The sequence below is a fragment of the Daphnia pulex genome, chromosome 9, assembly GCF_021134715.1.
Source record: "Daphnia pulex isolate KAP4 chromosome 9, ASM2113471v1".
In the NCBI taxonomy this organism is placed as follows: Eukaryota; Metazoa; Arthropoda; class Branchiopoda; order Diplostraca; family Daphniidae; genus Daphnia; species Daphnia pulex.
This window is the reverse complement of record NC_060025.1, coordinates 2,758,467-2,780,493: the sequence shown is the minus strand read 5'-3', so window position 1 is coordinate 2,780,493 and position 22,027 is coordinate 2,758,467. Positions and strand designations below refer to the sequence as shown.

General features: G+C 38.5%; 4 protein-coding genes and 1 long non-coding RNA gene across 8 annotated transcripts; 3 read left to right on the top strand and 2 right to left on the bottom strand.

Moving 5' to 3' along the window:
* Window positions 1-65: 65 nt before the first annotated feature.
* LOC124203094 (methyl farnesoate epoxidase-like) lies at window positions 66-5,560 on the bottom strand. Of its 2 annotated transcripts, none has more exons than XM_046599680.1 (10): window positions 5,436-5,560; window positions 2,559-2,703; window positions 2,235-2,480; window positions 1,753-2,168; window positions 1,578-1,680; window positions 1,432-1,500; window positions 1,259-1,367; window positions 1,069-1,186; window positions 857-998; window positions 66-790 (listed from the first exon to the last, which is right to left on the bottom strand). In XM_046599680.1, exons 2-10 carry the CDS (start codon window positions 2,638-2,640, stop codon window positions 609-611), a joined length of 1,467 nt encoding a protein of 488 aa, XP_046455636.1. In that variant the 5' UTR covers window positions 2,641-2,703; window positions 5,436-5,560; the 3' UTR covers window positions 66-608. The 2 variants fall into 2 exon arrangements, with proteins under 2 accessions (XP_046455636.1, XP_046455635.1); XM_046599679.1 differs by lacking the exon at window positions 5,436-5,560 and adding an exon at window positions 2,767-2,917.
* On the top strand, window positions 3,087-6,683 carry LOC124203083 (high-affinity choline transporter 1-like). Its single transcript, XM_046599662.1, has 13 exons — window positions 3,087-3,430; window positions 4,091-4,114; window positions 4,206-4,289; window positions 4,361-4,388; window positions 4,451-4,578; window positions 4,642-4,790; window positions 4,854-5,003; window positions 5,076-5,205; window positions 5,272-5,366; window positions 5,459-5,581; window positions 5,648-5,751; window positions 5,819-5,949; window positions 6,031-6,683. Exons 1-13 carry the CDS (start codon window positions 3,205-3,207, stop codon window positions 6,483-6,485), a joined length of 1,827 nt encoding a protein of 608 aa, XP_046455618.1. The 5' UTR covers window positions 3,087-3,204; the 3' UTR covers window positions 6,486-6,683.
* Window positions 6,684-10,700: 4,017 nt separating this feature from the next.
* On the top strand, window positions 10,701-13,128 carry LOC124203092 (methyl farnesoate epoxidase-like). Its single transcript, XM_046599676.1, has 10 exons — window positions 10,701-10,991; window positions 11,076-11,321; window positions 11,392-11,622; window positions 11,685-11,875; window positions 11,938-12,058; window positions 12,120-12,188; window positions 12,253-12,361; window positions 12,432-12,549; window positions 12,625-12,769; window positions 12,840-13,128. Exons 1-10 carry the CDS (start codon window positions 10,910-10,912, stop codon window positions 13,019-13,021), a joined length of 1,494 nt encoding a protein of 497 aa, XP_046455632.1. The 5' UTR covers window positions 10,701-10,909; the 3' UTR covers window positions 13,022-13,128.
* Window positions 12,896-15,277, bottom strand: LOC124203104 (ribonuclease H1-like). Of its 3 annotated transcripts, none has more exons than XM_046599696.1 (7): window positions 14,893-15,277; window positions 14,590-14,802; window positions 14,214-14,519; window positions 14,054-14,151; window positions 13,806-13,984; window positions 13,590-13,724; window positions 12,896-13,030 (listed from the first exon to the last, which is right to left on the bottom strand). In XM_046599696.1, the coding sequence occupies exons 1-6, from the start codon at window positions 14,943-14,945 to the stop codon at window positions 13,626-13,628; spliced, it is 948 nt and encodes a 315-aa protein (XP_046455652.1). In that variant the 5' UTR covers window positions 14,946-15,277; the 3' UTR covers window positions 12,896-13,030; window positions 13,590-13,625. The 3 variants fall into 3 exon arrangements, with proteins under 3 accessions (XP_046455652.1, XP_046455655.1, XP_046455654.1); XM_046599698.1 differs by lacking the exon at window positions 12,896-13,030 and adding an exon at window positions 13,190-13,301; XM_046599699.1 differs by lacking the exon at window positions 14,590-14,802.
* A 1,559-nt stretch (window positions 15,278-16,836) lies between these two features.
* Window positions 16,837-17,474, top strand: LOC124203112. The gene is made up of 2 exons (XR_006878433.1): window positions 16,837-16,992; window positions 17,081-17,474. It is a non-coding gene; the product is annotated as an uncharacterized LOC124203112 (long non-coding RNA).
* Window positions 17,475-22,027: the final 4,553 nt, after the last annotated feature.

The window sequence follows — 22,027 nt, the reverse complement described above, 5'->3', positions numbered from 1 at the left end:
AGAACGCTCCCGTCGGCTATAGAAGTAGGGTTCTACATTAGAAAAAAAATAAAACAACATCGAAATGACATTGCGAACGCTCTTTTTATTAATTAAAAAAATGCAGTGCGTTAAGGGTTTCCAATCGCAGTTTACTAGAGATGACATTTCCGTTCGCAAGACGGCAAGTGTCTAAAGCTTATCAAATGCAGCAGATCAATTATTTACTTAATCAGATAAAGGTCCTCAAAACTTCTTTTCTGCTTTACGTGCTTATGTCATGTTGGTTACTATGGCAACCAGAACAAACAGCCCACTTGATGGATGAAAAAAAAAGAAAGAGACGTTTTCTCAACAGCAAATAGGGCGTAATAATAAACTCATTACGTCACCCAACATTCAGGACAACCATATTCTATAATTCTACCCTGGACAAATAAACAATAAAACTGTCTGGATTAAAATTTAACAGAAGTTTGAACATACTGTAACAACGACGGATTCACTGGGTAAGCTGCTACGCGCATCTAAAGTTCTAACTTTCGGTCCTTAAAATTTGATTAATGGTACACTCTGTGAGCAAAATGGTTGACACATAAAGCGACTAACTTGAATTCTGGGTTAAATGACTATCTTTTGGTTAGAAAAGCTTGGAAAGGGCGATGGCCTAAAGTAAAGCCATCCAACGGAGCTAGAGATGGAGCAGAGATGCTGTCCGGAAGCGAACGGAAGATGAACGTCTTTACTATTGATGTCGTAAATAAGAAATAGGAGGTTCGGGCTAACGATTCTCCCAAACAGCTTCTTTTGCCTGAGATAATAACATTTTGATTATACATGCGCTCAATAAAATATGTAAATATAGATTAAAGTATACCTGCTCCAAAAGGAAAAAGCCGATCGGTTTTAATAATGTGGCCGAATTTATCTATATGACGCTCAGGTCGAAATACTTCTGGGTCTGTCCAATAGGTTTCGTCCATATGTACCGAATACATATTGATAATGACGTAAGCATCCTAAATGAATACGAAAAGCAAAGTGATAAGCTAAAATATGTTAATATAAGCAAATGAAGGAGGAGGAAACCTGAGGAATGATGTAGCCTTCAAACGGAATGCTTTTTAAAGCCCGACGAGGGATGGCCAAAGGTGAAACACCACTCATTCGTTGCACTTCCATAAGAACAGCTTGAGTATAGACCAATCTGCCGAAACATCAAAAGTGCTCGTCAAGTTTCAAATTGAACCGTACAATGATACATTTATAACAGACGTACTGTGGTTTATGATGCAACGACGGCAATGAGTCACCACACACCTGATCCATTTCGAGCTGCATTTTGGTTTGGACGTCTGGATGATGAATGAGGTACAATAGAGCAAATCCTACCAAACGAAAAAACAAAGTATCAATCTAAATATTTCTGTAATTTGTGTACAGGTCAATAACCAATTGAATTCCCTGTGGTATCAGCTCCTGCCGAAAGAATATCTAGAATAATATTCAACAGCTGTTCTTCTACAAAAGTTTATGTATAACAAATGAGTTATTATGACTATCACAAAAAAAGAATTTAAATTTTTCTAAAACAATACCTGAAAACGAATCGTCATTATTTTTTTCAACTTCTCCAAGGTAAACATCAATAAAATCTCGGGGTTCCACAGATGGCGTCTGCTTGTGTTCATCGATCGCTTCCTGTATATGAATAAAGTCATACGTGGCACTCATGATTTGCTGAATAAATTATGAATAAAAGGGCTTCTTTACTTCGATGAACTTCCAGACTTCTTTTAGAAGATCCATTCTCCCCAATTTGGCAAAGACGGCAGGGAAAAGTTTCATGAGAATGGCAGGGCAAGGAAACGCTACGCGGACAATGTCACCACTCCGGAAGACAACGTCAAATAACTCGACGAGCGATTTTAGACGGGGATCATCACGCTCAAATCGAGCGCTAGCCAGCATCACCCAGAGTGCGTTGACTAGTGAAATGTTGAAGTAGTTTTTGAACTCGAAAACGTTTCCTTCGTCGTGAAATTGGCGTTTCATGTCTGCCAAAAGGACAGCCACTTCTTTACTAACAAGACTTTCCATGTTTTGCCGACCATAGCCGAAATCGCGCAAGTGATGTAATGTGAAACGCTTTTGGATCGTCAAAAAATCTCCATCCACCAGCATGACACCTGAAAAACTAAAAAGTGTGAGTAAATGATGTAGATGAGTACATGGAGAACTTTCAGTAACAATACCCATTCGTTTTCCTTTGCTTTTCATTCTTGCTGGCCCATTATCAGGTCTTCCATTTAGGTTTTCATTCATGAAAGCTTCCTTACATGCTTCATAGCCACTAATAGAAATGACAGGTTGAGGCCCAATGTAGAAACCACACACTGGTCCATAGCGATAGTACAACTCCAATAGTCCCATGAATGAACAGCCAGGATGCCATTGAGAAACTGATAGCAAACAACCTAATAGTGGCAATCCCTTTGGACCTAAAAAAAAAATAATTGTTTTATTTCTGTAAAACTGGAAAAATCTGTGTTGCACAACATTTTTAAGGTAACAAATACCTGGTGGAAACTTGTTGGGACGAGAGAAAATCCATACAGCAACACAGAGGACACATCCACCAATCAATATGGAAGTAATCATTCTTTCATTGCACTTCCTGCCGATAACCTGCCAATCTCCGCCTCTGCTTGCTCAGCACTCAATCTTTTACAAAGGGAAGATGTCAATCGGTATTTAAAATTAATTCTGTGTTTCGTTGAATGTTACCACGACAACCCATCCAACAAAGCCCAGCATAGACTCATTTATAAAAAAAAATTAGGATTGCGTGCACTCTCAAATTAATAATTATGGGAATTTCCCTCCAAAAGAATCGAATAACTGCGCACGAGATGAATGTTTGTTTCGTCTGTCACTAATTTGTTTACCCATCCAACGCCACCTTTTGAGAAGTAGAAAAATCCGCTGAAGAAAGTGAAGAAATTATAGTCGAACCGGCGGCTCAGAAGATTTTCAAGAAGTGAACGTGAACAATACACCTGCTGTATTAGTAGGACGAAAAATGTTGTCCAAACAGCTTTTGAGCCTGCTTCCAAGAAGCTTGGAATCAATAAGAAGAAGGGAGGCAACGCAATCGATCGGGGCGTTTCATATTCAACTCGTCTGTGCTGCTAGGAAACGCGTGAAGGATCTGACTATTTGTTCATGGTAGGGGAGATATTTGAGGCAGTTTCACTCCGACCAGCAGTCATGGTAGTCAATACAGCCGGCATCGCGGCCGTGGCCGTTTTTTACTTGGTGATTCTTTTCGTCGGGATGTTGGCCGCTTGGAAACAACGGAAAGCTGGACGAGGAACGAGCAACCCTGAAGAAAACATCATGTTGGCAAAAAGGGATCTAGGACTCTTCGTTGGAGTCCTAACAATGACAGGCAAGTCGATCGCAAAAGATTCAATCGAATAATTTAACTGTTGAATGTGTGAATTCCGAAAACCCTGTCTTACAAATGTTTCCGTCTGTCTGTCACGGGAGAACTGTAGCACAGCTTACCGACACAGGCGTACACCCTCGTCTTCTAACAGATAACGTCCAAAATTTGATTAAAAATAACGCGAATTTCACGCCGTGTGCGGTATTTTGTACAAGCAACAGACATAAAGAAAAACCACAAGAAATGGCGGGGGGTTGGGGGGGGAAGGGTCGCTATGGCAACAGTTTTTTTTTTTCGAACGAAGATATTCTATTTTCATCTTTTGCGCTAGTCGTCAGAATTTCTGTGCATAACTGAAATCTAGCGATGAGGCCTACGTGTCGGTGTGGAAAACTGGGTTAAGGTTCGATAACCGAAAAAATTTGTCTGCTCTTGTGATATCTTCTAGAGTTGCAAGTAATTGTCACTCACCCCATGGTTCTTGGAAAGGCATCGGAAAACTATTGAGAAAAATAAGAGTGAAAGGAAATTACGTGTCTTGTTTCCGTTCGTCAATTGTTTCGCTTTTGATGGCGGGAAATTTTCAAAGAAATAAGCAAACAGATTCTCTGAATGCGCTTACATAATTTCATCGTTATTTTTTTTTCTTTCCTTCTACAGCGACTTGGGTTGGAGGTGGATATGGTAAGTTGACACATTTTCCAATGAATAAAATCACACGTGCGATTCTGACGACATTTTTTTTTTTTTTCGTACGTGATATTTGAAAAAAAAGTAAACGGATCGGCGGAAGCTGTGTTTAGTAATGGGATCGTTTGGTGCCAGACACCGTTTGGTTACTCACTTGCACTGATTCTTGGTAAGCGAAAGTTTGATTAATAAAAGGTCCTGTTGTACCAAGAATTTCAGTTTTTAATTTTTTATTACTAGGTGGGCTCTTCTTCGCCAAACCTATGAGGTACAGTACCGGTAGTCTCAAATATTGACCCAAATTATTAATTCAAACATATTACTGCGCAGAGAGAAAGGTTACGTCACGATGCTCGATCCGTTTCAGATCAAATACGGGCTTAACATTGGTGGAATACTTTTCCTGCCGGCACTTTTCGGAGAGACGATCTGGACTGCATCCATTCTATCTGCTCTAGGTACGTGTGAATAATGACAAATAGGCTTATCAAACAATTCTAATTTTGAATTTCTGGTGGCAGGATCGACATTGTCTGTTATTCTGGATATGGACAACAATTTGGCCGTTTTATCCAGCGCTGCCGTAGCTGTTATTTACACTTTCTTTGGTGGCATGTATAGCGTAGCCCTGACAGATGTTATACAACTCTTTTTTATCCTTTTCGGATTGGTAAATTACAGTCCTAACTTTTTTTTTTAACAATTAAAGAAATTAAAATCATCTTTGAACTAGGTTTTGTGCATTCCATTCGCCTGGATGCATCCAGCTGTCAATCAAGAAGGTTTAGTTAATCAAGATTGGCTGGGCTACGTAGAGCCTTCAAGTTCGGGAATCTTTGTCGATAACTATTTACTGCTCATCTTCGGTGGAATTCCTTACCAGGTGATTATTAATTTCATCTATCGGCTAGTCGAGCCCTAGAATTTGATTAACCATTTTCGCGATATCTCAAAGGCTTATTTCCAACGAGTATTATCGGCCAAAACCTCAAGACAAGCTCAATGGCTCTCATACATAGCTGCTCTGCTATGCACCTTATTGTCGATTCCATCCATACTGCTGGGAGGAATCGCTAAAAACACAGGTAGGCTATCTCAAGAAGTTTGAAAAAAATGTTCGGTTCTACAATATGTAAATCATTGCCTTTCAGATTGGCTCAACGGTACCGAATACGGGGCGAGTTTAACATCCCCCGATCAAATCAAACAAGTTCTACCTCTAGTTCTCAATTATTTAACTCCGCAGGTAAAATTAAAAATCAGAAACCCCACACAATCTTGCCAAAATAAATGTGATAATACCAAAGTTGCTTACCTTTAATTGAATCCAATTTCAAGTGGGTTTCCTTCTTCGGACTCGGCGCCGTCTCAGCGGCCGTCATGTCTTCGGCAGATTCTTGTATCCTCTCAGCTTCTTCTATGTTCACTCACAACATTTACAAGGCCATCGTTTTTCCTTCGGTATAGAAAAATCAAATGTCAAGAAAAACAATTTCTGTAATAATTTAAAAAAATCTTACGATTCAGGCTAGCGGATCTCATCTGATGATTGTCTTGCGCGTATCAATCCTAGCCGTGGCGGCCATCGCTTCCCTATTGGCTATCAGCATAAACAGCATTTACGGCCTTTCGTAAGTCAATTACTTTAATATTAATATTTGATTTTAAAAATTCATAGTACCTTTCATTGTGAATCAGGTTACTCTGCTCAGACATGGTTTACGTATTGCTGTTTCCTCAATTGCTGTTGGTCATCCATGCCGAGTCGAGGTGTAACAAATACGGTTGCGTCACTTCATTCATGATTGGTCTCGTCCTGCGAATTCTCAGTAAATACCGTCTTGAAACAAACTGTCCCTCTCGAATGACAATTATATGAATCTGTTTCTTTGGTTACGCTCTCCCGCCAGGTGGTGAAGAGCTACTCGGATTGCCGACCGTCATCCAGTTTCCGTTTTTCAGCAACGGCCAGCAACAAATCCCCTTTCGCACGATCATCATGGTGCTCACGCTCGTCCTTCATCTAGGAGTCTCGTTCATCACCGAGCAATGCTTCACCAAAGGATGGCTTCCGCCGAAATTCGACTTTCTCCACTGCTACCACAGTCCATTGGAGATGACGTATCAGCCGGAGGAAACCTCGCCGGAAGAATTGCATTTCCAGTTCATGACCAATGGAAAACTCGAGTCGGTTACGCCACTGCCAGAGGCGGAATTGCCTGGATTGGAGGCTAACCTGGATTCCATGTTAGACATGTGGAATCCCAAAAGTAACTTGCCATCCATTCCGGTTCGAACTTCAGTCTCCGATTTATCAGCGGAATCTGAAAAGAAAAATAATGAACAAATGTTTAAACATTGCTAACTGAATTATGTGTAACAAAGTGCGGGACCACTTATTTGGTTTTATCTACTAATTCACATTTCTGAAAAAAAAAAAAATTACTGTGAATAATATTTTCGAGAAGAAAGGTGATATTTTCATTGTTTGTTTGAAATGACGTGCACGCCGTATTTTAATAAGCGACACTAAAGAATACAATTTTCTCAATTTTGTTTCAAACCGGACTCGAGTAACGCTTCTCATATCATAAATTGATACTTGGGTACGGCATATCCGACTTGGATTTGTGGTAGCGCTGCAGGGCATACGCTCAAAACAAGACTCGTATCCGCTTTTGTTGATTTGAGACGATTAAGCGACACCCGATCTCATGGTTATTATATCACACGGACGCACTCTGCGGAAAGAAGCGCAAGGATGAACATAACATCCGAGGTTCCCAAAACATTCGAGTGGCCATATCGACAGTTTAGAAATAAACGGAACGAATTTACTGATCAAACAGAGGTTTCATAATGGTTCAAAGTTGGTAACAAAACCATGTCTACATCGCATTTTTGACGGCATGGAAAAAGGTTTCAATTTCGGGATAGGGAAAAATGAGAATGCGTGCCAACTGCGTCTAATCAAGTTACAAAGTTGTCAGAGTATGTTTAAACGGTCCACTAAGGGAAAACGGTTCACTAGCTAGCTTCCAAGAAAGCGTAAATACTAAGAAAACAATAATTGATCAACCGACAATAAACAACGTGAAACGGAAATCTTAAGCTAATTGTTTTTGAAATTCAATAAGTTGATAAGACACATTTCTCAGAAAAAATTAACTACTGCGTTTAACTAACCTAGTTAAAAAGATGAATTCCCACAGTTTCAATTTTGTTAAGGGAGGGAGGAGGGTACACGAGTTACAAAACTTCCTGATCGAGATATTAGAAACAAACCAAATGTCGGTAACAGTAGCAGCCTAGCTGGTCAAGTGAGTGAACATTAGTTACGTTATCGAGCGGACGGCGTCGATATGGCGGGAAATCTGAGCCATATGACCGTGAATTTTTTCCGTTTCCGTTTTATCAGATTATTCAAGAAAGCATCAACGATTATTGATTTCCTAAAAATGGTCAAGACGATTTTAAAAGAAACGGGAAGATATACCTGCGGTATGTTCAAAGAAAAGGATTTGCTCTCAAAACTGGCTTAGAAAACCTGATTTTTTTTTATCAACAAGCAGCGCATGTGCAGGACCTGTTTGGAAAGCCAACCCCAAAGCCTAAACAAACAGGCATGACACAGCTAAACGGAAAGGTTCATTTAAATAAATGCCAAACCTTTTTGACGGACACAAACCCACTCACTTTGCTATACATTGTGCCAGTCTCTGTTTTTCCCTAATTAAACATTTAAGTTCGTTGAATGAATTCAACAACAGTGCAGTATACATCATAAAATGACATAATCATCAAACTGGTGGACAGATTTTTAGAGGAATTATGATAACAACAAACAGAGCAACTACAAAACGTGCCAGTGATTTTATCAATGTTTAAGGGAACTATTGTTGTCAGAATGGTAGCCTATCTATGTCTCTTGGTAGCCCAAAGCGACCACGGAGCTCTGATAAAACACTTCACGAGTCTGGACTGGTGAGGCGTTTTATCAGTGGAGGTTGGCCACTGAAGCCATCACATCAACGACATTAGAAAACAGTTATGCAAGTGTAAAACATTCAATTTTCCAAGCAAGAACTCATTGTAAAAAATTCCCAAAGAGTGGACGCTGGGACCCTCAAAGTGCTAGCAAAAAACAATCGTCAGTTTCCGAAGTGTTCACCAAATCGGAGGCTTAGATTGTTGGAAGTTTCAATCGATCGTAGAAAAAAAAAACACACCATTTCAGCAGATGATAACTGAAATTTGTGCTCTTCGATCTCATCAACAAAGCTGTGAATCGTCCCCTTGATTTTCCACCAGGTAAAAAAAAATCTCAACTGTTTTGTAAATTTAATTGAATTTGAGTAAAACTGGACAGGGTTAAGGGGAAGCGGAAGACTCTACTTGGGTATTTTCCTTTTCTTTCGTCATGTATACGGACAGACCTGTGACGGGATTTTATTTAAAACCTCATCGTAGTCATAAAGCCGTAAAAGAAGCGCCGGAGGATCTCAATAGCCTCGGTTTGATATTTAAGGTAACTCAAAAAGACAAAATGATAATTCTTGAATAAAGATATTTTAGTTGATTCATTTTTTTCCCTTAGCATTATTTTAATTATAGGCCAATTTTGACAGGTGCAGCGCCGATTTACTGCTAGACACCTCAGAGATTTGGGATTCGTAAAACTTCAAATTGATTAAAAATTGAAACTGAAGGCCAGATGATGAGGGAGGTTGGGGATCTGATTAAAGATAAGTATAATAGCAGTCATTCAGATAAGGGGTGGTTGGTGGGCAGTGGTTGACCTAAAACGCATTTTTCAAGTATCTGTCCCATTCTCCGGGCAACTGTTGCAGGTATTAAAACAAGAGAGAGAATTAAAACTCGAAGGTTTATCAAAAAGTTCCGATTAAGAAAATTCCGAGGTAACAACTACAATCCGTTCCCAGCGTTTAAAAAATTCCCGCATCGTGAGAGAATTTTTTAGACAAAAAAAAAACGATTGAACCCATACAAATCCATTCGTAAGTATTTTCCCGATTTTAGGACTCAAGTTTCAGAAACTATTGTAACAAGTTACAATTGTCAATAGAATAATATCGATGATAATCAACTCACAAATCACTCCATGGATGAAGCTAGTGATTTTATTGACTTAAACTCAACGAGATGAAAAAGCAAAACGACCTCACTTACTGAGAGCAAAACTACCAAGCCCTATACCGCCCTATACTTAAAACCCTTAACGTAATTAAAATTGTTGCAGTCAACCAATTCGTTGCGACGATCGCATATTTATGCGGTGCAGGGGCTGAATCGACCGATTTGCATCAAGTTTGCGGAGAAAATGTACCAAAACTTGAAACCTATAAGTTTAGCTTACCTTGTGCTGTAGCTGTTTTGATGAAAGTCCAACGTTACAGTTTTATTGCGCCGCTTGTTGCCGCCTTACGCCGCCAAAGAAACAAAGCTTCATGGCTATATAATACCAAAAAAAGTGAGTAAATACGTTTTCTCCAATAGTAAAGAAATGAATATGTGTATATATGGTGCTTACCACTTCATCCAATAATAAGGGATGTGTTATCATGTTAAATCGGGATGCCATCTTCCTAGATGCCGAGTCCTACTGGAAAGAACCGGAAGTATTCCGCCAAGAACACGAAACTGGAATGAGGATGGCAGAAAAGTGATTAAATAAGAGATCATTTCTATCCATTTGGTATTAGTATTAATCATCGGACAATTCTTTGCTGCTGAGTAAAACCAATAATAAATCATTACAAATTAATTGCAGGAAAATTATGTGTTTGGGAGATTCCTTGGCAATTAGCTGAAAATACCTTTTTTCTCTTCACGGCTGCTTTGATCAAAAATTTTCGATTTAAATCTGCAGAAAAGAACTTCTGAGTTTACACCCTGTGATGGTTTTACCCGTGGTATAAAAGCAGTGGTGGTCCCTCGTTTCGTGGTATTAAAGCAGTGGTGGTCCCCCGACTCGAGAGAAATTTAATTTACAAACCAACACGTAATACAGTAGGTCGTATTAAATCAGATTGCGAACTATTCCGATTGCGCAGCTTCATCCTATCAAGTAAAAAAAGACAATAAAACGTCAGCAATTCATTTTCATTTCGCTTACTCGCGTGACAAGGACCAAAGTCCAACTCTTCTAGTCCGGCTTTTGCGTAATTTTTCCTGTTCTCGAAACAGGATGCATACACATACACTTGCACAAAACACTCGTTACCGATGTGGAATTGCATGTGACAAATCTAGGGGGTAAATTTCTGTAAATTACAAACTCTAATCGCTGAAAAATAAAAAAAAAAATAGTCTAAATTGTTGTCGCATGGTAACACAAGAACCCGTTATGTAAAATAGTAAACAGATTTCTAGCTGAGTCATGATTGCAAATAGGGCAACAAGAAAATCTAGCTGTTGAACAAAGATTAGCGTATGGGGGTTATTGTTGTAAGAATGCTATCAATGTGTCACTAGCCCCAAGAGACTGTGATAATAGGCTCCTCAAATCTGGGTGGAGATGTAAATACAAAATGAACAACATACGAACGCAGCTCGTCAGGTGTTATGTAACAATGTCATTATATAAGCAAGAACCGCTTAGCAACACATTCCCGGCAGAAGATTGAAAGAGAGTGGACGCTGCGACCTACGACTTCCTAATTTGAACAAGTAACCAACCACTCACTCAGTGTCTACCGAAGCGGATGCTGAACGTGAAAGCTTAAAATTTCAACCGTAAAATTGGATGAAACCCCATTCCGACCAAATATGATTTCTGAAATTTTTCTAACGATCCTGCTCATCGGTCTCATCATCAAGGCCGTGAAACGTCCCCACAATTTCCCACCAGGTAAACATAATTTCAATCATGCTGTTAATGCAATGGCAATAGAATTGTCATTTAGATCGAATTAATTTAATTTAAACTGAACAGGGCCCAGGGGATTGCCCCTAGTTGGATATCTGCCTTTTCTTTCGTCATGGGATCCGCAGTATCCGCACAGAGCCTTGCAAAAGATGAGTAAAGTCTACGGACCTGTGACGGGATTTTATTTGGGACCCTCCACCATGATTTCAGTTTGCAGTCATGAAGCCGTAAAAGAAGTGATGCTCAATGAAAATCTCAATGGCCGTCCGCATTCCTCTATCACCTTGGCTCGAAATTTTGGAGAAAATCTCGGTAATTTAATTACAAAAAAAAAAAAAAAAAATTAATCTTAACAGTCTCTTACCTCTGTTCTTTCTCCCAGGGATTATGTTTATTATGGGCCAGTTTTGGCAAGAGCAACGCCGATTCACTATGAGACACCTCAGAGATTTGGGATTCGGAAAAACTTTAATTGAAGACCAAATGATGGGTGAGGTTGGGGATCTGATAAAAGATATCGAGAATAAAAGTCAATCAGATAAGGACCGAGTGGTTGACCTGAAAGGCATTTTTCAAGTATCTGTAGTAAATATTCTTTGGGCTATTATCGCAGGTATAAGTAGGTTTTTTTTTAATCACTAGATTGCTGACTAACACTTATTTGATTCTCAAAAGGCGAGCGTTTCCGGCGCGATGATCCCAAATTCCAGGAACTTCTAACGGCTAACGAGCAGGTTTTCCGAGCGGGCGATCCCGTCCGAGGTAATATTCCGGTCCCAGCATTTATATTGAAACATTCCCGCCTAGTGAGAGAATTTATTGGAGTGAAAAGCGAAATGACTGAACCCATAAAAAAGTTTATCCAAGTATTTTCCTCATTTTCATCCTTAAACATGGAAAACTACTAAAAGTTGATTGTCAATTATAGAGTACTATCGATGATCACCAACTCTCTAATCGTTCCGTGGATGAAGCTAGAGATTTTATTGACTTTTACCTCAACGAGATGAAAAAGCAAAAGGCAGAGAATCCTTTCACGACCTTTACCAGTGAGTTAAAAGATTTAAAAGCCTAAATGCAGATAATAACGTAATCCAAAATTTTTCACAGACAATCAACTCGTTGCAACGATAACGGATTTGTTTGGTGCAGGGGCTGAATCGACAAGTGGCTCTATCGGTATACCCCCAATGTCCCATTTTAAAACTCGCTTCAAATGTTTAGTTTTCTAATTGATACTCAGGGTTCGCCATGATTCATCTGATTCGCAATCAGGAGGTGCAGCGTAAAATGCAAGCGGAATTGGATCAAGTGTGCGGGGAATATGTACCAACCCTTAACCATCGATCCAGGTAGGTCTGCTTTAAAGACCAGTTTTGCTCTAACTAAGAAAGAATTACAATGACATTTCTGTCGGGTTAGCCTACCTTACACTGAAGCTGTTTTGATGGAAGCACAGAGGTGTAGCACTATTGCGCCGTTCGTTGTCCCCCATTTCGCCGTCAAAGAAACCAAGCTTCAAGGCTATACAATACCAAAAGTGAGTTAATACTTTGTCTCTGGTACTTCAAAATAATAGGTGAATATCAGACTTACCAATTTCTAAAATGATTAGGGAAGTATTGTCATGTTGAATCTGGATGCTGTTCTCATGGATGACGGGTACTGGAAAGAACCGGAAGTCTTCCGGCCGGAACGCCATTTGAATGAAGATGGCACGAAAGTGATTAAAAGTGATCACTTCTATCCGTTTGGCATTGGTATTGATCAACGGAACAATTCTTTGCTGCGGATTAAAACCAATAATTAATCATTACAAATTATTTGCAGGGAAAAGGATGTGTTTGGGAGATTCCTTGGCAAAAAATACCTATTTTCTCTTCACGGCTGCTTTGATCAAAAAGTTTCGATTTGAACCTGTACAAAATGAGCCTCTTCCGAGTTTAGACCCCATCAATGGATTTACTGTGGGCTACAGTGGCTTTAAAGCTGTAGTGGTCCCTCGTTCGTAAATTACGTACCTAGAATTTTTAGTACAAGAGAAATATATTTAAAAGGCAACACATGTATCGTATTTAAAAATAGAATAAGAATTATCTTCACTAAATAACCGTAAAAATTTATTCGTGACTTGTCGGTTCTGAGAAAAAACGCTCTTCCCTTTTCAAGATAAAAATTTCCAATTCTCTACACTTTCAAGTTCCGTATTCCGAGAAGTGTAGCCGTCGGAAGAACGGGTTTCTTCTACCTAGTAGGCTATCTTTCCCATCAAAATAATCTTGGACGCAGCACCTATTAATTTCGAAATACTGAGCTGGAATTTTATAGTTATAGTTTTTAGTTGTTAACGCCATCTATTATGAACATTTAGTTAAAATTCTTAGTTTATTTTGTCATCTGAATCGAACCAGAACACTAGCTGAATGGAAATTGATTTGATGAATACTATCGAAAAATAGCCATTGCAAATTTAAGTTTAAGATCGAGTAACTTTGTAAAACAAGGAATAATAAAATGAAAACGTTATCTAATGGAAAATACATAAGAAATTATTAAGAGTTTAAAATTAATTTAACAAACTTGACTGATAACGATAAGGGACCATGTGGTGGAAGGTCAATAAGGAGTACCGCGGACAGCACGCTTCGCACCGTTTTTAGCAAGTCTATCCGCAGCTTCGTTGCCCCTGATCCCTCTATGGGCTGGAACGAAATTCTAAAATAATTCCGTTTTTAGGCTGATGCAGTCAGAAAGGTTTGCAATTCTAGATTAACAATGATGAACACATTGCTTTACCCATTCGATCTGAATGTTTTCGGAATTCCATATGTCGCAGATTTCTTCGATAACCTTTTTGTTTTTAACAGGTGTCGATGCTGATGTCATCCATCCTTTAGTTTGCCAACTTTTTACCCAATAATTGAAGCATTTAATGACGTACTGGGAATCGGAATGAATCTTGAGTTTCTTTATCCCTGCGGGTAGGAAAAGAAAATAATTTGGGTAATAAATGCACAAAACCGCACAAAACAAAACGAACTTACCACATTGCTTAGCTACTCGAAGGGCTTCTTTGACGGCCTGCAATTCCCCAGAATTGTTGGATTGCGTGCTATCGGATTGAACAGCTTTGCTAACATTCCTGTCATAAAGATAATAAAACATAGGTATTTGATTGAAATTTTTTCAAAAACTTTCGCTTACATCGCATGACCATTGCCGAAGAACACACCAAGTCCAGCTTTTGCGCCATTTTTCCCGTTTTCAAAACAGGATCCATCAACATACACTTGCACGAATCCCTCACTGTCGACGTGGAAAGGCCACTTGAAAAATCTAGTGGGTAAATTTTGTAAATCACGAACTCTATCTGAACGAACTGGACACTGCTTTTTGAATTCCACTGCTCTTTGTTTCAAACAAGATATTATGAATCCAGCTGCTTCTTGTAGGGTCTCAAAGCCCTTGTATATGGGAAATGAACAATCCACATGCATATCACAGTCTTCCCTGTAAAACAATTCAATGAATTTTTATAATTAATACATTTTTAGGCAGACAGTGAAAACACAGATTTTACTTCTTAAAAAATATTCCAGTAACTTTGCCTTTGCCTTCTGCTACTGCAAAATAAGTTCTTCCTTCTTTGTTGTTGAGTCTATTATTAGATGCATGTTTTTTATACTCGAGAGCAGCAGCAGCTGAAGCCTTCTCTCGACATCCAAAGTTACTGATGGTGAATTTCTTGAAGAAACAACCAGGATAACCATCTACTTGAGACTCACACTCAGGCCAACAAGAATATTGATCAAAAAAGCATTATTAGTAACACAAGAATTTGGCAGGAATAAAGCACATTTACTGAAGGAAGTGTGAATCTTACCATGAACGAAAGATACCTCGTTTTCTTCCTTTAATGACAACGTAAAAAGCCATCCTCTTTTTTCTGTACTATTGTAGCATCACATTGAGAATGGTGACGGCAATGAACGAATCCAATAGACATCCACATTACTTCTTCAAAATATACTTTGTTTTTTACTAGAGTCGTGTTACTATCATCTGATCAACAGTCAACAATTCAGCACATTATTTCATTAAGCTTCCAATTCCATTAAACCTCGGAGGACTTTGCATATTGCAACACCTTGATCCAATTCCAAGGTGATTTTTGCCTTTGTCTTTGTTTGTGCTTTGTCTCAATTTGTCTTGATAGTTATGTTGATGACAGATGACGACCCTCCCCCTTTTGGCGGCCATCATTGAATCAAAAGCTCACCGGCTCACCCTTCCGGGCTTCCCTAATCCCTATTCCTAGGCTGCCAGTTTACCTGGTTAAAAATCTCTAAAACAAGTTGAGTTAGTTGACAAGCGTGACAAGTTATTCAAATTACAGAAATCATTACAATCATAAGTACTGTCCGGATGGTTTTTTTCATATCACCCGGGTGAAAAAGGGCGGAGAGCGGGAGTGTGGGCGTGCCTTGATAATTCCAACAAGTTTGATTACATTCAAAAGGAAGAACTGAGCAAAGGAGGTATCATAGGGACGATTATTGGTCGGGCAAAGAAAATGTCATTAAAAAAACATGAAATTATTATTTTAAAAAAATTCCTCTTTGTGAACTTTGTTGGGCCATGCAAATCGTATTGATTAACACATCACTGCATACGTACAAGACTAGTTAAACATGAACAAAACCTGTTTCTATTTCTATGCTTCCATCACTTCAGTTTTTCTTTGATTTGTGGATATATCTAAAGTTCGATTTCATACACAATTTAACTTTTAACTTCTTCCCACATAGTAATCTATTGGATAAGTAGTTCGACGAGTAACTTCTGATGTGGCTAGCCCGGCATCTTGGCAAATGAGGGGGCCGAAATGGCCGAAATGGCCGAATTTCAAAGTTACTAGAAAACCCTTAGCTACATAGTGCATACAGCAGGGGAAGTTAAATCAGCCTTAAATAGCTCTGAAATCAACGTGTAGTTATAGGATGCACCAGATGTAAATTTCAGTGGCGCTGAGGGAATTAATCGAACCAAGCTTGCACCATTGATATAAGTTATGATAAGATTCTAATGCCTTGTTCTTATTCATTAAGATGCGACAAAATATGCTCACTTTTCAATTAAATGATCATTCATTAATAAGGCGCGATTTCAGTCTATATTATTACAAAACTCGTTGTAAATTATGGGCCATGATGTAAGAAAGGGAGCGGTCTGTTGGCGCCGGCGACGAATTACAGGAAGTGGACTTAAGAAGTTAACACTTCTGCTAAAGCAAAAACTAGCTCTACTACGACGTACTACGACTACCTACAGCAGATCAAATTGAGGGATCTATAGAATTAAAACTTATTTGATTCGCAGAAAGTTGGCATTAATTCTTTCATGTTTTGATACTCCGCTGTTGGTAACTATTGGCTCTCTTTTGTTTGAAAGAAATATATACGTGTTGTTGCCATCATCTGTGTCATTACAAAGTTTCATTATTTCTCCAATTAACGCGTGTTAAGTAAAAATTATGAAAAACCACCGCCCGCATTTTCGTTGTTCAGGAAAGGACCATTGAACTCCAGAGTAATGCTGCTAATTTATCATCACTTATGAGTCGTCGAAATAGTGATTACAATAAAACTCGTGCAGGAGATTCGTAGTCTCTGATTGATGGATGTGGTATTGCGGCAAGTTATCACAAAATACCACAGCACTCAAAACTGAAGGAAATCCAAGAAAGATTGTGCGGTTATTTACATCCTTATATAACTCAAACGTTCCCACAAACCGCTGTGAAAATTACTCGGCTATTCTTGATGTCGTTGTAAAAACCTGTCGACAACGCCAATCACGCTGTACACTTGTGACATTAAAGACGTGTGGGTTCAACTCGTTGTCAGTAATCCTATTATCACCATGTCTCTAATACGCTCCTTGATCATTTTCGCCGCCTGTCTAGTCATTTGCACGTTGACCGGTAAGTTCACATGATACTTTAATTCGTGTAATCGGAAATCTCTGAAGCCTTATTTCTTTTTCTACGTTTTTCTATTGACACTCTATAGTTCAGTCGGCAAGCGTTGAAGAGGATAACATGGTCGAAGGTGAATGGAATGAAGAATACGAACGTTTGGCCGATGACGACGAGGCTTTTTCCTTCGATAATGCGGAAGAAGAAGAACTGATGGAAGAGCGTCAAGCCAATAACCAACAAAAAATTAAGGAACTCTGGAAAGAGGCCAATCCCATCGCCTGGACGATCAAACGACTTTAGAGCTGGACACAAACAACTTATATTGAATTCTTCCCAGATGAAATCCGGCTATATAAACTTTGTATCCCTTTATCTCATGCCTTCCACAGTTTTTACTAACTGTTGTTTTTCATCTTTTTCACCTTCCTCTGACACCAATAAAACATCTATCAAATTTTCTTTGAATACACCCTGGAATTACATTACTTTCGGCTTCGTCAATAGAGGTACCATGAATTTGGGATAAGATGAATTATAATCATAAGAAAAAAATAACTAGATATTAAAGTTGTGGGGGGCAACTAATAGAATAATGTTCTTAGAAATAAAATAGAATAATGCCGCAGTTTTAACTGATAAAAGTGTGTTTCCTTTAAAATGGCCCAGAACTATTTCGACATTACGCGTTATCGTGAATAAATCCCCGATAATTCAACAATAAAAAATTAATTTGAAATTTAGAAATCTTATCTGTGGTTTTGTGAATGTTTTAAATCTCGAAATTGAGGGTGAAACTGATAAATGTGTTCTAGCCTTTGCCAAATTGACATCCTACCACATTTCCACCATAGTATCTCAATAATTAAACCCACAATCAAATATCCGCCGATTTGAATTTCTTGGTGCGGTTCTTTTTTTAATGTATATTTATAACTTAAGCCGGTACACTAGTCCGAAAAAGTTGGAAAACCCCGAAAATCTAGACAAATAAGAAATGTTCAAATGTAAGAGATTCTCTTGAAATTTCTTCTGAAAATCCGCAGAAGTTTCCGAAAAAATGATTATAATATATTATATTTCTCAATTTTCTAATGTTTCCGCCGTAGGTTCGCTTTGGCAAAAGAGTGGACCACCCCTCGGAAAAGATAAACCGGTGAATAGCAACAAAAATATATATACATAAATTAACTTAATAAACAGCGAGTACAACAACGAGCACTGTCACTATACTTAATAAAATGTCATTGCGTAAAAAGTAGCCTGCGTATGTCTTTTGGTCTTCGTTCTGTGTTACTTTGTCGCATTCATAGGTCAGTATCTTCCATATCATTCTTGGGCAATTTCCTCGAGCACCCATTAACTAATAATCACAATTCAATCATACATAACTAATAATCCATATGTCAATCAAGATGCCAGCCCGGCCCAGCATGCCCGGCCCAGCCGCAGGATTGTTTAAGGAAAGCCGCGTGGCGTTTTTTCTGGTAAAATTGTTAATTATTCATTTTTCTATGTGCACACGAATAACTGTTGTAATATTGAAATCACATTTTAGAGCGGCAATTGAAGAAACGATCGGCAATGACTGACTCAGAGAGAGATGAACGATTCTTCTTTTGGATAGCCAAGGCCGTGCATGGCTTAGTCAACGTCATCAAACAACACCGTAGACGTGGCTGAAAACACTGCTACCAGTTCACCATGAAACAATAGTTACCATCCTTTCCCACCTTTTTTCTAAAATTTGAATTAATAAATACACAACATTTTCCCAAACTAGAACAGAGTTCCAGTAGTAAAATTTTTTGTAGATGCAATTTTAGTAACGCAGACGAGTTAACAAAGAGCAAAATGAGCAATAACCTATGGTCTATGGATATATTCTTTATTTTATTTCACCATCACGCCTTATCGCTGATAAACTACAAAAAATTAATTCGAAATTCGTGGTTTTATCTCGGGTTTTATGACATTTTTATCTCGGCATTTGTGGGGTGAAAGAGACAAATATTTTCTAGCCTTTGCCAGATTGACATCCTAATTCCTAACTCATACCCGCTATAATCTCAATATTTAAACCCACAATCAAATCAGTCAGTTTGAATTCCTACTTGATGCGGTTCCTTCTGAATGTTCTTAAAACGTTAGCAAGGGAAGAGCAGGAAAAAGAGGAAGTGGCGACTGGCCGCAGAAAGCTTTCGGAAAGCTTTATATAAATTAGGATTAAAAAATTAGGTTTGTCACTCCCCAATAAAATGTCGATGCGTAAGATAGCCTGCGTCTGTCTTCTGGTCTTCGTCCTATGTTACTTTGTCGTATTCACAGGTCAGCATTTCTAATATTATTTATATTTATATATAATTGGCAATATCCTCGAGCATCCACTGTTAAACTATAATAATCACAAAATTTATTTGTCGCATTATGTCATCAATCAAGATGCCAGCCCGGCACAGGATCGTCCAGCCGCAGAATTGTCTGAGGAAAGCCGTGGCGTTATCTTTGGTAAAATTTGTCATTATTCAAAAGTCTCTATATTTATACACGAATATAATTTTAATTAAAATGATACATCATCAGAGCGGCACTTGAAGAAACGATCAGCAATGACTGACTCAGAGAGAGAAGAACGATTCCTCTGGAAGCTCAAATGGGGTTGGAAAATCGGTAAAGGCATAATCAACGCAATCAAAAAAAGAAAAGGATAAAATCATGACGACCTGTTATTTACCATGCAACAATTATATACTATCAACTGTTTACCAATGACCTATTATTGAGGAACACGACATGATGTTCGACATTCTGAAAATATAATAAACAAATGACTTGTGCAAATATTTCTTACAAATTTTATTAGCGATCACGTATTAGTATTCGTATTCCACTAACGATTTTGGATACTAGGTTTTAACTTCAGGTCCAGCTTGTCCTAGGTGTAGGTGTACCGGTAATTTCTTGAGAAACCAACTTCGCCATCAGGATTGCCTTGCCTTGTACACCTGCTGTGCCTGCTGTGTTTGTATCCAATGAATGGACGATGATGATTATTCAATGGGGCCGTTATTAGTTCCATCGTTTGGTTCAGCAGGTGATTTCACAGACAAGCCTTGTGTTTCAAGTTTCTGTTTGGTGCTGGATTGACGACCCGCAAGTAAACCGAAATGGCTGTAGAGCTATATTTCGCCATGACCCTTTATCGCTGAGATAGATCAGAATTCAACAACAAAAATGATTCGAAAATTTCGAAATTCGTGGTTTTATGAAATTATTACCTCGGCACTGAGGGGTGAAACTAAGAAATACTTTCTATAGCCTTTGCCAGATTATAACATTCTACCTCATTTCCACTATATTACAAGTAAATAACAGATTGCTTCTACGTAGTAAAGAAGACATATACAACAACTCTAAAACAGAAGATATAACATTAAGACACACCTTTCGCCAGGTTTTTTAGAAAAATATATACAGCCACCACACAGTGGCGGTATCCTACTTTCATGTAACTGCTACTCGGTACCCAGCCTACTAACCAATTGATTGAAACTACTTCTCAATTCTTCTACCTTTTCTTACTCGCCTTACTAATTTTATTAGAAACCCCTATCCGGTGTTCAACTTACTAAGGATAAACTAAACCACTTTAAATTCTTTCCTGCTTTTACTACCCACCCATTACTTAAAAAGTTTTGACCACTTCATTTACGGCATTGATTGTAGGAGATTCCTACTGATATTATTCGGCACCAAGCTACTAACCAATTGTATCCTACTAACCGACCATTTCGATTTTATTTAACTTGGAAAGAAGACTTGATTTATTCGGGAATTGAACCCGGACCTTTGGCGTGGCAGTCTAGTGCCTTACAGGCACGCCACATTGATATATACAAAAGCTACTATCCTAACGAATACTACTTATTCCTTGTAAGTTGTAACCTACTAGTCTAAGGTACTGAATTGTTCACACTACTTATAACAAAAGTACTAAATTTTTGTAAACTACTAGCTATAACCTACATTGCTTTTATTATTGATTACTTTTTAAAATCAAACTACTAACCCTACCTGAACATACTGAATTTTTCAGACTACTAACTAAATCTTTATAAACTGCTGGACCAACCTACTGAACAGAACTATGCCTACTAACAGTTTCACTAGGAATAACGTAAAAAGTAGGCAAATGAATGGTTAGTAGAGAATTTGTACTTAAGCAAGTACAGTAAAATACTGAATTGCGTTTCAGTACCATATTGAAGGGTACTGAAACTGTTAGGGGTGTGTAGGTACTGGAAATCGGTAAAATAAGCAGTTTAACGCGGCTGTGCATCTATAGCGTCACAATGGCCAGTCCTCTTTAACTGTATTACCGGATAGTCCGGATTCCGGAAGTATACTCAAGAAATGAGCGCAAGAAATGGGCGATAGCTCGTCAGCTGAGCTGACATCGAATTTGACCAAAGATCTGTCATCTCCATATGAAATTTGGGAATTAATGAGATGAAAATTAATCCTTTTTGGCTAAAACCGGGATTTGGCCGACACCAACAAATGAAACAAGACCGGATTTAATTTAACCCGCTCGTCTTTCGAGATGTTTGAAGCACGAGTGTACAGTCAAAATAGTAAATGGTTTCACTATTCTAAAATAATTAACATTTCGTGAGGATAACTCTACCACAAACGTAGATCTTTCTAGCGTGAATTGAAACAACCTTTATTTCAGAAATCAGAGTTCAACGCTGATTGCCATGTTTCATTGGTTCCATGTATGACAGACAATTTCGAATACATCCAATCGGGTATTAAACCCGAGAGCGCCGGAAATACGGAAGCGTCAACTACCCACGACAACCAGCTAAGGTTCCATACCCACCACCAACGATGGGATTTATAGTTAATTCAACCCGGTTATTGAAAGAGCAAATCTTTCACCTTAAGCATTTTGGAATTTCATACGCGTAATTCGAAATTCCTCATTCGCTAGACGTTATACTCAACAAGAATTTCGCCATCTGGCGGATTTTGGGGA

Excerpts from the sequence above, each read along its gene's own strand:
- LOC124203094 (XM_046599680.1), bottom strand. The coding sequence starts at position 2,640 with ATGATTACTTCCATATTGATTGGTGGATGTGTCCTCTGTGTTGCTGTA. Across the intron at positions 1,501-1,577 it reads TAATGACGATTCGTTTTCAG|AAGAACAGCTGTTGAATATT; the intron begins GTATTGTTTTAG and ends AAACTTTTGTAG. Across the intron at positions 791-856 it reads GCTTTTTCCTTTTGGAGCAG|GCAAAAGAAGCTGTTTGGGA; the intron begins GTATACTTTAAT and ends TTATTATCTCAG.
- LOC124203083 (XM_046599662.1), top strand. The coding sequence starts at position 3,205 with ATGGTAGGGGAGATATTTGAGGCAGTTTCACTCCGACCAGCAGTCATG. Across the intron at positions 4,290-4,360 it reads CTCACTTGCACTGATTCTTG|GTGGGCTCTTCTTCGCCAAA; the intron begins GTAAGCGAAAGT and ends TTTTATTACTAG. Across the intron at positions 5,004-5,075 it reads TCGGTGGAATTCCTTACCAG|GCTTATTTCCAACGAGTATT; the intron begins GTGATTATTAAT and ends GATATCTCAAAG.
- LOC124203092 (XM_046599676.1), top strand. The coding sequence starts at position 10,910 with ATGATTTCTGAAATTTTTCTAACGATCCTGCTCATCGGTCTCATCATC. Across the intron at positions 11,876-11,937 it reads CCATAAAAAAGTTTATCCAA|AGTACTATCGATGATCACCA; the intron begins GTATTTTCCTCA and ends TGTCAATTATAG. Across the intron at positions 12,059-12,119 it reads TCCTTTCACGACCTTTACCA|ACAATCAACTCGTTGCAACG; the intron begins GTGAGTTAAAAG and ends AATTTTTCACAG.
- LOC124203104 (XM_046599696.1), bottom strand. The coding sequence starts at position 14,945 with ATGGCTTTTTACGTTGTCATTAAAGGAAGAAAACGAGGTATCTTTCGT. Across the intron at positions 14,803-14,892 it reads CGAGGTATCTTTCGTTCATG|GCCTGAGTGTGAGTCTCAAG; the intron begins GTAAGATTCACA and ends ATATTCTTGTTG. Across the intron at positions 13,985-14,053 it reads TCGAGTAGCTAAGCAATGTG|GGATAAAGAAACTCAAGATT; the intron begins GTAAGTTCGTTT and ends TCCTACCCGCAG.